General features: G+C 39.9%; 1 protein-coding gene across 1 annotated transcript in view; it reads right to left on the reverse strand.

Moving 5' to 3' along the window:
- HEPACAM2 (HEPACAM family member 2) overlaps positions 1-7,653 on the reverse strand; it is a 46,300-nt gene extending 38,647 nt beyond the window's left edge. Inside the window, exons 1-2 of the mRNA XM_055420434.2 lie at positions 7,260-7,653; positions 3,151-3,435 (exon numbers count right to left, since the gene is read on the reverse strand). Of these exons, the coding sequence (XP_055276409.2) occupies positions 3,151-3,435; positions 7,260-7,653 (679 nt within the window). The remainder of the gene's footprint in view (positions 1-3,150; positions 3,436-7,259) is intronic.
- Between the last annotated feature and the right edge of the window lie 6,427 nt (positions 7,654-14,080).

Below are 14,080 nucleotides of genomic sequence, written 5' to 3' on the forward strand. Positions count from 1 at the left end.
ACTCAGCATCAAGCCTCCATAGCTTTGAACTTTGTGGGCATCTGCATTTTATTTGACTCACTTTTTGCAGGTCATAAGGTAATGCTTGTTTACTTTGCACCACTTGGATTCATACAAGGTTTCAAAGGAACGTTCCATTTTCTGACAGAGGGGAGTGGGGAAGCTGTATCTATTCTTTGCTGTAGCCTATACTCCAGTCAAACTGGACCATTTGCCAAATACTCTGACCTCTGCCTAGTTGTCTCTACCTACTATCCCTAGTGCCTGAAATGTTTTTCCAGACATTTCCCCTTGCCTCCTTCAAATCCATCGTTCAAGGTCCATCTCAAATGTTACTTCCTACAACAAGCCTTCTCTCCATTTAGAAGTAATGTTTTCCTTCTCTGAATTCCCAAAGACACATAATATTGTAGTAATAATAGTAGCCAACAGTTATATACTATTTACTATGGGCCTTTCACTGTGGGGCTTTCTTAGTGACTCAGATGGTAAAGAATCTGCCTGCAATGCAGGAGACCCGGCTTCGAACCCTGGGTGGAGAAGATCCCCTGGAGAAGAGAATGGCAACCCACTCCAGTATTCTGGTCTGGAGAATTCCATGGACAGAGCCACCTGGCGGGCTACAGTCCAAAGGGTAGCAAAGAGTCAGACATGACTGAGCAACTCACATTGAGTCACTGTTCTAAGCAAGTCACGTACTGTAACAGATTTAATCCGAATAAAGCAGTACCTATGAAGTAGGTACTGTCATTATCACCATTATATAGAGGAGGAAACTAAGGCATAAGAGAGCTAAGGCAGGATTTGAACCCAGGCCTTCCATTCCAGAGTTCTGTGACTACCCTATGCTCCTTTGTAGGCATTCTACAGTATCTATGACGTTCTCATACATTTCATTGTCACATTATCTCACTTCTGCTAAAACACTGGATAGCTTTCAGTTTTAAGAATCAGCATCCCACGTTCCTAGCCTGTGCAGTGTTCCCGTTCCCTCCGATTTAGCCACTGGGGATTCCTGGCAGAAGATTAGAATGAGGGAGGAGAATGTGGCTGAGATATTTGTTCTCCTTGTTCCTTTCCTCATTCTAGCTGTTTCTTTCCACCAGAGGCCCTTGCTTTATGGAATTTTACTTTTCAAGGTTTCTAATAACCTCTCCTTGCTCCTGTCCTTCTGGATCTAGGTGCAGAAACAGGTTTATTGGTAACAGTCTTACATCCCATTCACATCTTTGTACTAAGTTCCTTTGATTATCCTAACCTGTCATTTGTTCACTGTTGAAATCCAGATACTGCCAATAAACACATTAAAAGATTTTTAAAAAGAATCAATGGTTCCATTTTTCTTATCTTAATCTTGCTTAATGAAGCAGATCTTATTGTATACCTGTATCATACCACTGTATTACACTTCCCTGAAGTTGCTTTTTCTGACCACATTTCTGGAGCTCAGTTTTATTGTTAAGCTTGATCTAGCTGAAAAAAAACCTACATATGCTGGTGATTTTCCTCGAAGAATTAATAACACACATTCTCAAGAAAGACTATCAATTTTCTATTGAAGAAAACAGAAGACAGATATATTGATGACACAAACAGCCTCCACTTACTGAATGCCTGCTTGGTGTCAGTCACTGGCTACTTTTCAGACAGGCTTTCATTTATTGTAGGGACGTAGTTTTAACCATCTCCATTTTATAGATGAGGCCCAGGAAGTTCAAGGGACTTCTTAAGGTCACATATGCAGTGACAGAACCCATTGCCTACTTAGGTCTGTCTACCTCCTAAAGACTAATAATAGTCTTTAGGGCCTTTCTTAGCATCATGGAGATATGTTTGATGAGGGAGTAGATATATTTACAAGGCTTAATTCTACCCTTGTGGTTCATCCAGCTGAACCCTCCACCCTCACGCCACAGGGTGAGCAGTTTTCCTTTGCCATGCCTTGTTTGTTTTGTTATACTGCTATTGTGGCCATGCACTAAGTAAGCTACGGTAACTGATCAGATGGCTTCCCAATGTGATAAGCCATTGGTTCAACTTGGGGAGCCTTTGCACACACCACTTCCTCTCTCCTGCACTCAGGGGACATGTGGCAATGTCTAGAGACACTTTCAGTTGTCACAACTGGAGGGAAGGTTGCTACTGGTATGTAGCAGGTAGGGGCTAGGCAGCTGTTAGACATCCTATAATGCAAAGGACAAGTACCCACAACAAAGAGTTGTCCAGTCAAAATGTCATTAGGGTGGAGGCTGAGAAACCTTGCAAGAGGCTGAGGGTAGGATGCAATGCTAAACATATTAGAGGTGGTGCTGTGGAGTAGAGGTGATGGGGGAACGTAATACAATCAAGAGAGATCTTGCATGGGTTGATGATGATCATACGACATGAACTGAAAAGTTTGGTGAACTTAACTTTGTACATGAGATTAAAGTCACAACGATAACAATAGCAACTACAGCAAGAGAAAAAAGAACCAAAGAAAAGTGAAGCCTGAAATAATTACAGATTTGCTGGGAAGCTGAATAACCTGCTGCAGAATAATTATGTTTTCTCCGTGCTCCTCTCTGCACCCTGCCTCTAAAAAAGGGTCTGAGAAAATGGGCAGAGAGACTAGCCATACCCGGGGCCGTATTACCCGCACATAGCCTGGGAACATTCTTTCTCCCAGTGGTCAGCTCCAGAGCACAACCTTGTCCCATTTTATGATGAACAACTCTCCCTCCTTGTGGGTGAAGAAATCAGTGCTTTCTCCATGGTTCTGGGTTCTTAAAATTGAGGTTACAGAATGCACTGAGTCAGAGAATACATTCAAAAGGCCAGTATCTCAGCTGGGTCTTCAAGAAACTGGGCCGTGCAAGGAACTATACTTCATGACAAGACAGTGCCTAGGAAGTATAATTGCCACTAGCGCTGTGTTACAATAACGGTGAGAACCAAATGACACCTGGTATCAACGTTCTCTGTGACTACTCTGGTGGAAACTTTCCAGAAGAAAACTCAGTTGATCAGACATGTCTGACTTTCGTGACCCCATAGACTGGGGCCCATCAGGCTCCTCGGTCCACAGCATTTTCCAGGCGAGAATACTGGAGTGGGTTGCCGTTTCCTTCTCCAGGGGCATATATATACATTTGCATTTTAAAACCTTACAGTATATGGTAGGCATAACGATGTCGCTTTCCATCTTACTGACAGGGTTCTTCACCAGGCAACTGTAATTCCCGATGTCTTCTTTGGTCACTGGAGCAATACGAAGGCTGTTGTTTTGAAGAGAAAAGGAGCTGGTGGAGCTGGTGTGGACAGGCCTTCCATTCTTCAGCCACTGGTAAACCCGCCGGCTGCCCCCTTCCACGAGGCATGTCAGTGTCATGTTTCCCACATACTCCACAGCCCCAGAGGAAGGCTGAATCTGCACCACTGGTTTCGTGACAGGGTCTGCAACATCAAAATGAGAGAAATGATCTTTGTCACCCCAGGATTATAATTAAAGTCTAGGAGATCTTTCACATGTTTTAAATCCTAGGAAGATGATTCAAAAATTCTGTACTTATTAAATGTAGACAGCTCAGGAAGTAATTAAAGAAGAGGATTAAACAAGTTATTACAAATAGAAAATGATGATATAAAAATATCATTTATAGCAGAGATAACCAATTCTAGAACTTAATCTTCAAGAATTTTGTAACGAAAATCTTTAGTTTATAGATAATGCAGTTAGCGGTGAAGAACATCAGCTTCCTTATTTCCTGTTCATTGTGCTCCCCCTGACACCATAAAGGTTTACTCTCACAGGCAAAGTTTACACGGTTATTCCCCTCTCTTGATTTGTCCTGCTATCCCAAGAGCAACTGGTTGGGATAGATGTAGTGAACTCAAATTCCTATCCACTATCTGCAAAATAGAAAGCTTAGACATACTATACTTCGGGGGTATCAAGTGAAAGTTTTAAAGAATCATATTTTCACTATTTAATTTTCCTCCTATGTAAGTAAGTTAATTATATGTTTTAATTGCTGTGCATTTGTATTGCAGCATTATTTCAGTCACTGTACCATGTTAGTCTCTTTAACAAACCAAAGCCTATTATTAACTTTCCTTCTATGCAAAATTATAGGTCACACAGAGAGAGTACGATGATAGATAAGTAACAGACAACTGGTTCCAGTGTTAAGCTTTGAATTCCTATCAGACTTTTAATTGGGGTTGATGCATCTTCTCCGGTAAATTTGTTTTCACTTTCATTTTACACTGGCAAACATGCATTAGAGCATATACAGAGTCAATCCTTCCACCCAGAGAAGACAGGAGAAAATGAAAGGTAAGGAGAAAGGAGTTTGAAAAGCAAACTGCAAGAAAGCCAGGTAGCTCTGAAGGCTCCAGCTTTTCTCAAGATGGAGGCAATCAAGATGGCCACTCAATTTAACCCTTTATATTCCTTGACAAGAGCAAAGGGTTTGGAGTAGCTTTGGTTACAGTATTATGATTTACAAAGAAAGATTGTTTGGTACATTTATTATGTAGAAAAAGTTTTTGTTTCAAAAATGCTTGTGCATGGAAATATATGTGATTTGGGAAAAGTCAAATAGGTAATGTCTAAAGTCTTGTATGGGGAGAACCAATCATTAGAAAAGACATTGGTACTGTGATCATGCACTCGGATTTAACAGTGTCACTCAGAGGTGGAAATTTCCCAAGAAGATTTTTTTACACAGGTCCTGTGCATGTGTGCTAAGTCACTTCAGCCGTGCCCAACTCTTTGCGATCCCGTGGACTGTAGCCCGCCAGGCTCCTCTGTCCATGGGATTCTCTGGGCAAGAATACGGGTTGCCATTTCCTTCTCCAACACAGGTCCTAAATCCCTACTAAGACCTTTTGGTTGCGGGGGAAAGGGGCAAGATAGGAGTAGGTTAATAAGAGGTATAAACTAGCACTATAAAGTAAGTAAGCTACAAGTATATATTGCACAGCACAGGGAATATAGCCACTATTTTACAGTAACTATAAACAATATAATTATAAAAATTTTGAATTATTATATCGTATACCATGAAACTAATATAACATTGTAAATCAACCACTGAGGTGGCTCAGTGGTAAAGAATCCACCTGCAATGCAGGAGATGCGGGTTCAATCCCTGGGTTGGGAAGATCCCCTGGAGAAGGAAATGGCAACCCACTCCAGTATACTTGCCTGGAGAATTCCATGGACTGAGGAGTCTGGTGGGCTACAGTCCATGAGGTTGCCAAAGAGTAGGGCATGACTTAGTGACTACAAAAACAAATACGAGGTACAAACTAATATGCATAAAACAGGTAAACTACAAGGATATATCATACAGCACAGCACATATAGTCAATATTTTACAATAACTATAAGTGGAGTATAATCTATAAAAATTCTGAATTATTATATTGTATATATGAAACTAATATAATATTGTAAATCAACTATAGCTAAAATTGTTTTTCTATAAAGAACTTCTGGCTCTGTTTTCCTCGACAAATCCAATTGTACTATACATTAACAAAGAATGGATGTTCTATTAAAAGTGTGGGGGGAAGAGATAGGATCCTACCCAGGAGAATTTTACGAAACTGTAAAATGTCCTCCTTTTCTCTCCCCAGAGTTCTTCTCTAGGCATCTGCTGCCACATCCTGTGTCTTTGTTCCCTTGCAATGTCTCCAGTTTCCACTCATATACTGGACACATATTTACTGAGTGCCTAAGAACAGCCAGCATCAGGGTTTAGGCAGTGAGGACAAAACAGCAAACAATATAAAGCCTACTCCCATGGATCTTGTATTCAAGACCAGGAAGAGAAACAATAAAAGAAATAAAAATAGGTACTATGTCCAGTGTTATGAAAAGAATAAAGCGGAACTCAAGGTAAATAGTAACGCTCTTTCTCACTCTCTCAGTTTGGGGGAATGAGGTTATACTTTACATAAGGTGGTCACAAAAGCCTTCACAGGTAAAGTGACACTCTGGCTGAGACCGTAAAGAAATAAGGGAGGGAACCAGGCCAGTACGCGAGAGAAGAGCAGTCTATGTAGAGTGAACAGCCAAGCGCAGAGACACTGAGGTGTGAGTTTTTGGCTTGTTCGAGGAATAGCAGTGGAGAAGGCAATGGCAACCCACTCCAGTGTTCTTGCCTGGAGAATCCCAGGGACGGGGGAGCCTGGTGGGCTGCCGTCTATGGGGTCGCACAGAGTCGGACACGACTGAAGCGACTTAGCAGCAGCAGCAGGAATAACAAGGAGGCCAGAGTGGTGAGGGAAAGAGAGGTGGGAAGGGTTCAGAGGGGGACTGGGTATGTGGGGGGATCACATGGGGCTTTGAGGGACACTTGGCACTTTGGCTTTGATTGTGAGTGAGACAGGAAGCCACAGGAGGATTTTGAGCTGCAGGAGGCAGGGGTGGAAGCAGGGAGAGTGGGTTCAGCTGTTTGGAGAGTGCCAGAGCTGATGGTGGGCTTGAGTAGGGCAGCAGTGGGGGCAGCGAGAATTGACTGACTCACCTCTGTCCATATTCTGAAGGTAAAGCTGAGAGAGTTAATTTGTGGGCTGGATGAGGATGTGAGAAAAAGAGAGAGTCAAGGGTGACGGCAGAGTGCAACTGATGGAATGAAGTTTGCATTCGCTAAAACAGAGGAATATTGTTAAACAGACAGGTTTAGGGGGAAAAATCAAAAATTGTGCTTTGAGCATACTATCGTATCTTTAAGGTACACTGCTTACATATCTCACTAAGGAAAATAAATGTCTGAAAGTTAGCTGAACCCCACTTTCCCTTCAAGGATATTCCCAGCACCTTCTACTGTTGCTCAAGTGTGGTCACTGAGCAAGTCTCATCCTCTCCCAGTGTACCACAATAAAAAAAACACACACAAATCTTTATGTGACAAAAAATAGGGCTCTTCCCATGGTGCATTCTGCTAATGAAAAATAAAATTTTCTCTATCTCATCACATCAGCAACTTTACACTTGATGGTTTCCAGGCAAACAAACAATAACTGCTACTTACTGCTTGATTACCTTTAGCTGGGCACTGTGCATATTCTTTCTATGTGTGTTCTTATTTAATCCCCAGAAAACCTCATGAGGTGGATAATGCCATTCATGCCATGAGACACTGAGGCTTTGAGGGTTAATGTGCCCAAAGTTGCAGACCAGACCTAAAGCCCAGGTAGCCTAGTCTCCTAAGCCATTGCTCACTGCCGTGCTACTCAGCCGCCCATGTCACTCCCAGGGGACTTACCATCAACCGTGACTTGAATCTTCTGACTAGCTGACAGAGTTCCATTTCCCTGGATGTTGACCTTCACAATGTAATTGCCTTCGTCGGTGAACTGCAGTGGGTTGATGAGCAGGGAGGCGTTGGGTGGCATCATGGTGAATTTGTGCTGGTATTCCAAGTCGGGAACCACAGACTTGTTCACGGAGCCCAGCAAGTACTTGGGCATCGTATGGGGTCTCTCAAAAAGCCATATGACCTGGATGTCTGATGCTGGAGTGTGGAATCCATAGTGCACGGGGAGATAGAGAGCCTGACCCCTGATGCCGTGGACGGTGTGTGATGGCACTGCCACCTTCAGCCCCGAGCAAGCACCTGCTGTGAAGGAAAGGAAAGCTGTGAAGACCCTGAGCCACATTTCATAACCTAAAGGCACAAAACAGAGAGAACCTGATCGGGTGATAGTCCTTTACAAAGAAGAGAGGCTTCTAGGTACTGACTATTCTAGTACTGGTTACCTGTAGAGGTAAATATTTGTCTCTGAAATGAGCATTTTAAAACTCCACCCAAAGACTGTGTGGATCGCATGACCTCTTTAAACGCATGATGAAAAGGAAAAGCAGAAGTTATTATCTCTGACTGTTAAAGAATAATGGGAAAAGGAGAACTGGGATAGATGATTGGTTCTGAAGTCCAATGAAACCTTTAAAAAAATTGAGATTGCGACTGTATTAATGTCTGAGTCATATCATATCCTAATCAAGCTATGTGATCGAGGGGCTACTTCCTCTTGAGAATCTTCCTTCACAGTCTTCTGACGTGACTTGGTAGTCAAAGCCTTTAGCCAAAGCCTTGCCAGATGCAAACATCCTAAGGACGATGGTAGCAAACCATTATCAGTTGTGATTGATTATGACTGCTTAGAAGCGGGGATCTGGTGTGTGTGTTTGAGCAGCAGTAAGAGATAGGGCGGAGAAGGCAATGGCGAGCCACTCCAGTACTCTTGCCTAGAAAATCCCATGGATGGAGGAGCCTGGTAGGCTGCGGTCCGTGGGGTCGCTGAGGGTCGGACACGACTGAGTGACTTCACTTTCACTTTTCACTATCACACATTGGAGAAGGAAATGACAACCCACTCCAGTGTTCTTGCCTGGAGAATCCCGGGGATGGGGGACCCTGGTGGGCTTCTGTCTATGGGGTCACGCAGAGTCGGACACGACTGAAGTGACGTAGCAGCAGCAGCAGCAGCAAGAGATAGGGACAAATGGAGCAGAGTGGAGCCCGAGGAGCCTGGTGAGACAGGAGACCAGTGAGACGGCTGGGCCAGAACAGGAAGTGCCTTACGGTCACGGCAATTTTACTGTGAGTGAGACGGGCACACAACCAGAGTTTTGTGAGCAGAAGGGGTAGGGGTTTTCTTATTTTTTTTTTAAGGTGTACCCTAATTGCTGTGAGAACAAACTGAAACAGGGGAAAGCGCAGGAGAAGGAGCCCGCTTAGAAGGTGCCTGCAATGAAGTAGGCAAGAGACGGTTGTGCTCTAGATAAGGGTGGTAGTAAAAGCTACCGTGAGAAAAGTCTGGGGGTGCTCACAGTATCTGACGACACGTTGGGAGTGGGATAAACGAAGATGAGTCAAGAAAGATTCTAAGGTTGATGACTTGATCAACTGGAAGAACAGAGTTGTCATTTATTAATGAGCAGCTGATAAATTAATTGTGGGGAGACATTTTTGGAAGACATTTTGTCCTATGGACAGAGGGCCTGGCGGCCTACAGTCTATAATGCTGCAGAGTCACGTCTGAAGCGATTTATCATGCATGGAGAGACATCTCACAATTTCAATTCTGTCTGATACAAAGTTTTTATCTTCTTTCATTGCTTCTCCCTTTTTATCTCTACTAGTAAGGGGATCTTTAAGATTCATCTGATTCCTATTATGAAAAGCCATCAATATTAGGAAGGGAATGGTAGAAAGATCTATTTGTACAATGATTTTCTTTGGAGAAACTGAAAGATGCTGGTCTGCTTCTGTGAGGAATAAAAATCCACCAACAGGAAATTTTCTTCTTTCCTTGCCAGGGTGAAGGTCAGAGCAAAGATTTCCATGGTTTTAGTTTTTTGGTAGCTGTTAGTGAAGAGTGAGACCCTGGGGCCAGCAGGGAAGTCAGAGTAAAGAACTGAAGAGGAAAAAGAACAAAGAGGAAGAATGGAGGAGGTTACAGGGAGAAGATACACAGTCGAAACCGACTATATGGACTGAAAATTAGGTGACCGTCTGGGAAAAATAAATATGTGTCTTACAGTCTCCTTGGCCTCAATGTATATTTGTGATTGACTTGTAATTTTTTTTTCCCTGACAATGGGTTGTATCTGCACTTTTCATTTTAATGATTTGGTCCATTACAAAGGAGTTACAAAGGTATGAGCATTTACTTCTATTTTCTCTTCTGACAAGTACAAGAATGTTAGATTTGTAGTTGTTCTTAATTTGAATCATTAGAAAAAGAAGGATGATTGCTGAGAGCTATAAAGAGGAGATACAGTGGATTGCAGGAAAGGAAATCATAAGAGAGATAAATTGAGAGAAGTTGAGAGAGTAAATCTAGGACTTAACACTAGTGATGTCTGAGATATGTGAAGCAGTGACAGCAAGAAGGGAGTGAAGCTCTTGAAGCCACAGACATAGAAAGACACTGGGCATCTGGGTGGGGCTCCTGCACAGGAAATTGTTCCTCTTAGCACCTGTGATTTCTGCAGGAAACAGCATGTATTTTCATGACTTTCATGGTAATTGGCTATAGGAAGTACCTGACAAGTTCCTGGCAAGCAATAAAGAAATAAAAACTAGTTTACCCATTATTACTAACTTAAGATATGCAACATGTAATTTTCACTGTATTTATTGTACTGTTGTTTCTTTTTTTTTTTTTTTTACTTCAGTGAATACAAAAATATTCCTGTGGGTTTCACGGTTCATTCTTGATCTTGGACTCCCCTGTCCACACAGTCTTAAATTAATCACTTGTAAACTGCCTGAAAATAAGAGCTTTTAGGAACCTATTCTCTAAGCTTTCAGAGAGATTTCTGAATTTGCTACTTTAATAAAGTTAAAAGTCCACTGAAATTTGAGGTGTTGAATACAAACTTAGGATAGAATGGGGATTAGTTAGATGACTTACCTTAGATAAGTCATTTTAATTCTCTGTGACTCAGTTTTCTTTTGTGTGAAGAGGGTTATATGAGACGAGGTCCAAGGCCTCTCTCTGCTCTTGTTTATGTTCTCAGCATCCTAAGGTGCCTTTCTCATGGTAGCTGCTACCCTACATTTGAAGTGGAAGGGCCCATATTTAAGCAAGAGGGGGCCCAAATAATTCTGAAGTATTGAATCTCAGATTTAAGTCTACTTAGTAAGTTGTCAATCCCTTTGTTTAGTCACTAAGTCATGTCAGACTCTCTGGGACTCCATGCACTGTTCCTGCCACACTCCTCTGTCCATGGGGTTTCCCAGGCAAGAATGCTAGAGTGATTTGCCATTTCCTCCTCCAGGGGACGTTCCTGCCCCAGGGATTGAACCCACAACTCTTGCACTGGCAGGTGGGTTCTTTAGCACTGGGTCACCAAGGATATCTTTGAATAAAGTGGCAGTTCTGTGTTTTTTGGCCAAGGAATCAAGGGGGATGGTGGGAATCCATATCATTGCCTTGTGAACACATCGGAAAAAGCGGGATGGCTGCTGATAAAAAGCTTGCCTCTGACAGGGAGCAATTTGGTCACTGATTTATTGGTCTATTTAATACATTTCACACCTCAACTTAGAAACTGCTGGTAGACTGAGCTGTAGCTAGAGATGGCCTGAGTGCAATTCTGGCCAATCTGTTCTTGGCATTTGGGGAAGTCATTGCAGAAGTCCTTGTTAACTTTTTACTTTTTTTTTGAAAAGAGGAAAAACCTTTTTTAATCTACTTTTTTTGTGTGGTTTGAGTTGAAAAAAGATTAACTGAGATTGTAATGTTCTGAAAATGACTGGGAAACACTTTATTACCATGGACTGCGAGCATGACTGGAACAGAAAGGTAGGTGGATCTTGACTCAGAAAGCTGAATCTTAAGTGGACTGGAAAGTCTATGACTAAAGTTACAGAAATAAATTTTATGTATTAAAATACTGAATATGACACAAACATTACAGCCTAGGAAAATATGGAACTAGTTGAAAATGTTATATAGCACGTACACACGTACAGTAATCATTAAGGGGAGTAAACTGGTTCTTTGGTCTATTTTGGAAATAACAGACAACATGTAATAGTATCTTAAATAATATATTACCATCAATAATACCTCTGAATATATTCAATTCTTATAATACCAAATGATGTGAAATCATGTCATTTAACTTTTTTCATGATATAAAATCATTTGTGCTTTTTCAAGTATATGTATGACAATGAGAGAGAACATAGCTGTTACAATTGCTGTTTGCTTAGATTGCTTACACCATTTTCATCAGATAAATTATAGGTAGAAAGTTATGAGTATCAGTGAGGGATGAAATTTTCTTTATGAATTTTTTATAGCACCCACTAAAATCTTTTTAATTTGCAGGAAATATATGAGCCTATTGATATGATGTAATCCTTACTTGCAATGAATGTTGCAGAATAAACAGATAATTGCATGCTTCCACTCCACTTTAGCAGCACATACTATTTAGCCATTGCTGAACTTCCCCCTATAGATGTGATGAATTTATGCTGTCTAAAGCGTAGTTTACTAACTTAAAAAATTAGCTTCATCTTCATAAGTTTTCAAGGGTTCTTTTCTCATTGTATAAGGAAACGTAAATGACTGAACTATGAATTTCAGAAAGTCAACCTCTGTAAGAACAAATAAACTTTTTGAAAATAAATGATATGAAAATTGATGAAATTTTAATTTGACATTCCAAATATTTGTACGTAAATGAAAATTCAATTTTATTATTAGGTTAATACTTTTGAGTACAAGAAAAGAAAACTCTTGATTTTTTTTATATTTGAGGCACTATACTGCTTTGAAGAACATTGATACTATCATTAATAATCTGACATAAAAAATTATAGCAAAACTCTCCCCTTCAGAGATTTCCTTAAACTATAAAACAAAGGCATGATAAAGGAATGTCCAGCGTTAAAGAACATGACCCCGTACTGTGAAATAATACACAATGGAGTATTACTCAACAATTAAAAAGAATACATATGAATCAGTTCTAATGAGGCAGATGAAACTGGAGCCCATTATACAGAGTGAAATAAGCCAGAAAGAAAAACTCCAATACAGTATACTAACGCATATATATGGAATTTAGAAAGATGGTAATGACAACCCTGTATATGAGACAACTAATCTTCGAATGTATAGGCATAAAGTTGTTTCTATTATTTATATTCTTAATGCTTCTATGAATAATTCCCATTTTGAATATTGTTTATTTGCAAGATTTTTCTTGTTGATTATTGTTACCTGATGTTTCCCTTTTTAGAGAAGCTTTTTAAGGCAGCTTTGACTCTGCTGAGCCTCTTAATTTTATCTTTATTTTTATTGCATTAATACCTGGTATGTATTAGGTGCTTTCTTTTCTTTATGATTATTCTGTTTATCTCGCTAACTTCTTAAACTGGCTGTATACTTGTATACTCATTGCTTTTCCTTTTTATGTAAAGTCTACTACATTTAAGGCCTCAGTGGATAATGTTTTCCATATCCCGTAGGTATTAAGACTTTGTATTTTTGTTATCTTTCTGTAATGATGTTGTTTTTAAATGCCATGTACTCAGTGAGTGATATAAACACACTGTAAATTTCAGTTTTCTAATAAAATTTACAATAAAAAAATTAGCTTCATCTTCAGAAGTTTTCAAGGGTTCTTTTCTCATTGTATAAGGAAATGTAAATGACTGAACTATGAATTTCAGAAAGTCCAGCAACAAAAGACTCCTAGACCAGTTTCACTGTATTGAATATAAACATCAGACTCCACAAAGTGACCTCTACTGTAGTTCAAAATAGTTGGCATTTACTTCCCCATTGCCAAGTCTGATATTAGCAAGCACAACACAGCTATTGTTGACTGTAAATAAACTCTTGTATCTTTAGAGAAAATAGAAATTATGATGATGTACTTTGAATACACTTTACAAACTACATTTGGGGCTTCAAATAGCTATGCTTTTTAAAAAAGAAAAAACGAACTGATACTCAGTATTTCAAAATTTAAAAAAAAAATTCCCAATTACCCATGGTCTTTACAACTCACTACCAATGGAGAAGAATAAATTTGTGAAAGTCTTAAGGGATAATAACTGTTTTAGCTACTTATGGACAAGCTATCTATTTCTCAAAATTATGTTTAATTTTAGTTTGGTAGAATCCTTCAAATGAATTGGCTCTCAGTGCTTCCTAAAGCCAGTTGCAAAAAATTACTTAGGAAATGACAGCAGTCCTGTTGTAAAAAATTAAGCATGGCACTGCCACAAAGGATACTTTTGAAGCCCGGAAAAATGTACAAAGATAAAAAGTCAGTTATGGTAATTGCTTAATTTTCCTAACAATTTCTAAACATCTGTATAGGCTTGAATTTGACAACATAATGGAAAAACAATCACAATTATGGGAAACTCAAACATTTAAAAAATTAACAAACTGTACATTTCAAATATGTTGAATATGAACATTAGGTATAAATGTAAATAATCACATGTACTATGAAAACTAAGCCATAAAATACCAGTAAGTGCAAGCTCTAAATACCGAAGAAGGTTAAAAACTTAAGTGATTATTTAGCTAATTTGTTCTTAAAATT

The sequence above is a fragment of the Moschus berezovskii genome, chromosome 3 (genome assembly GCF_049115385.1).
Source record: "Moschus berezovskii isolate FMDL1 chromosome 3, NW_MosBer_1.0, whole genome shotgun sequence".
Classification (NCBI taxonomy): domain Eukaryota; kingdom Metazoa; phylum Chordata; class Mammalia; order Artiodactyla; family Moschidae; genus Moschus; species Moschus berezovskii.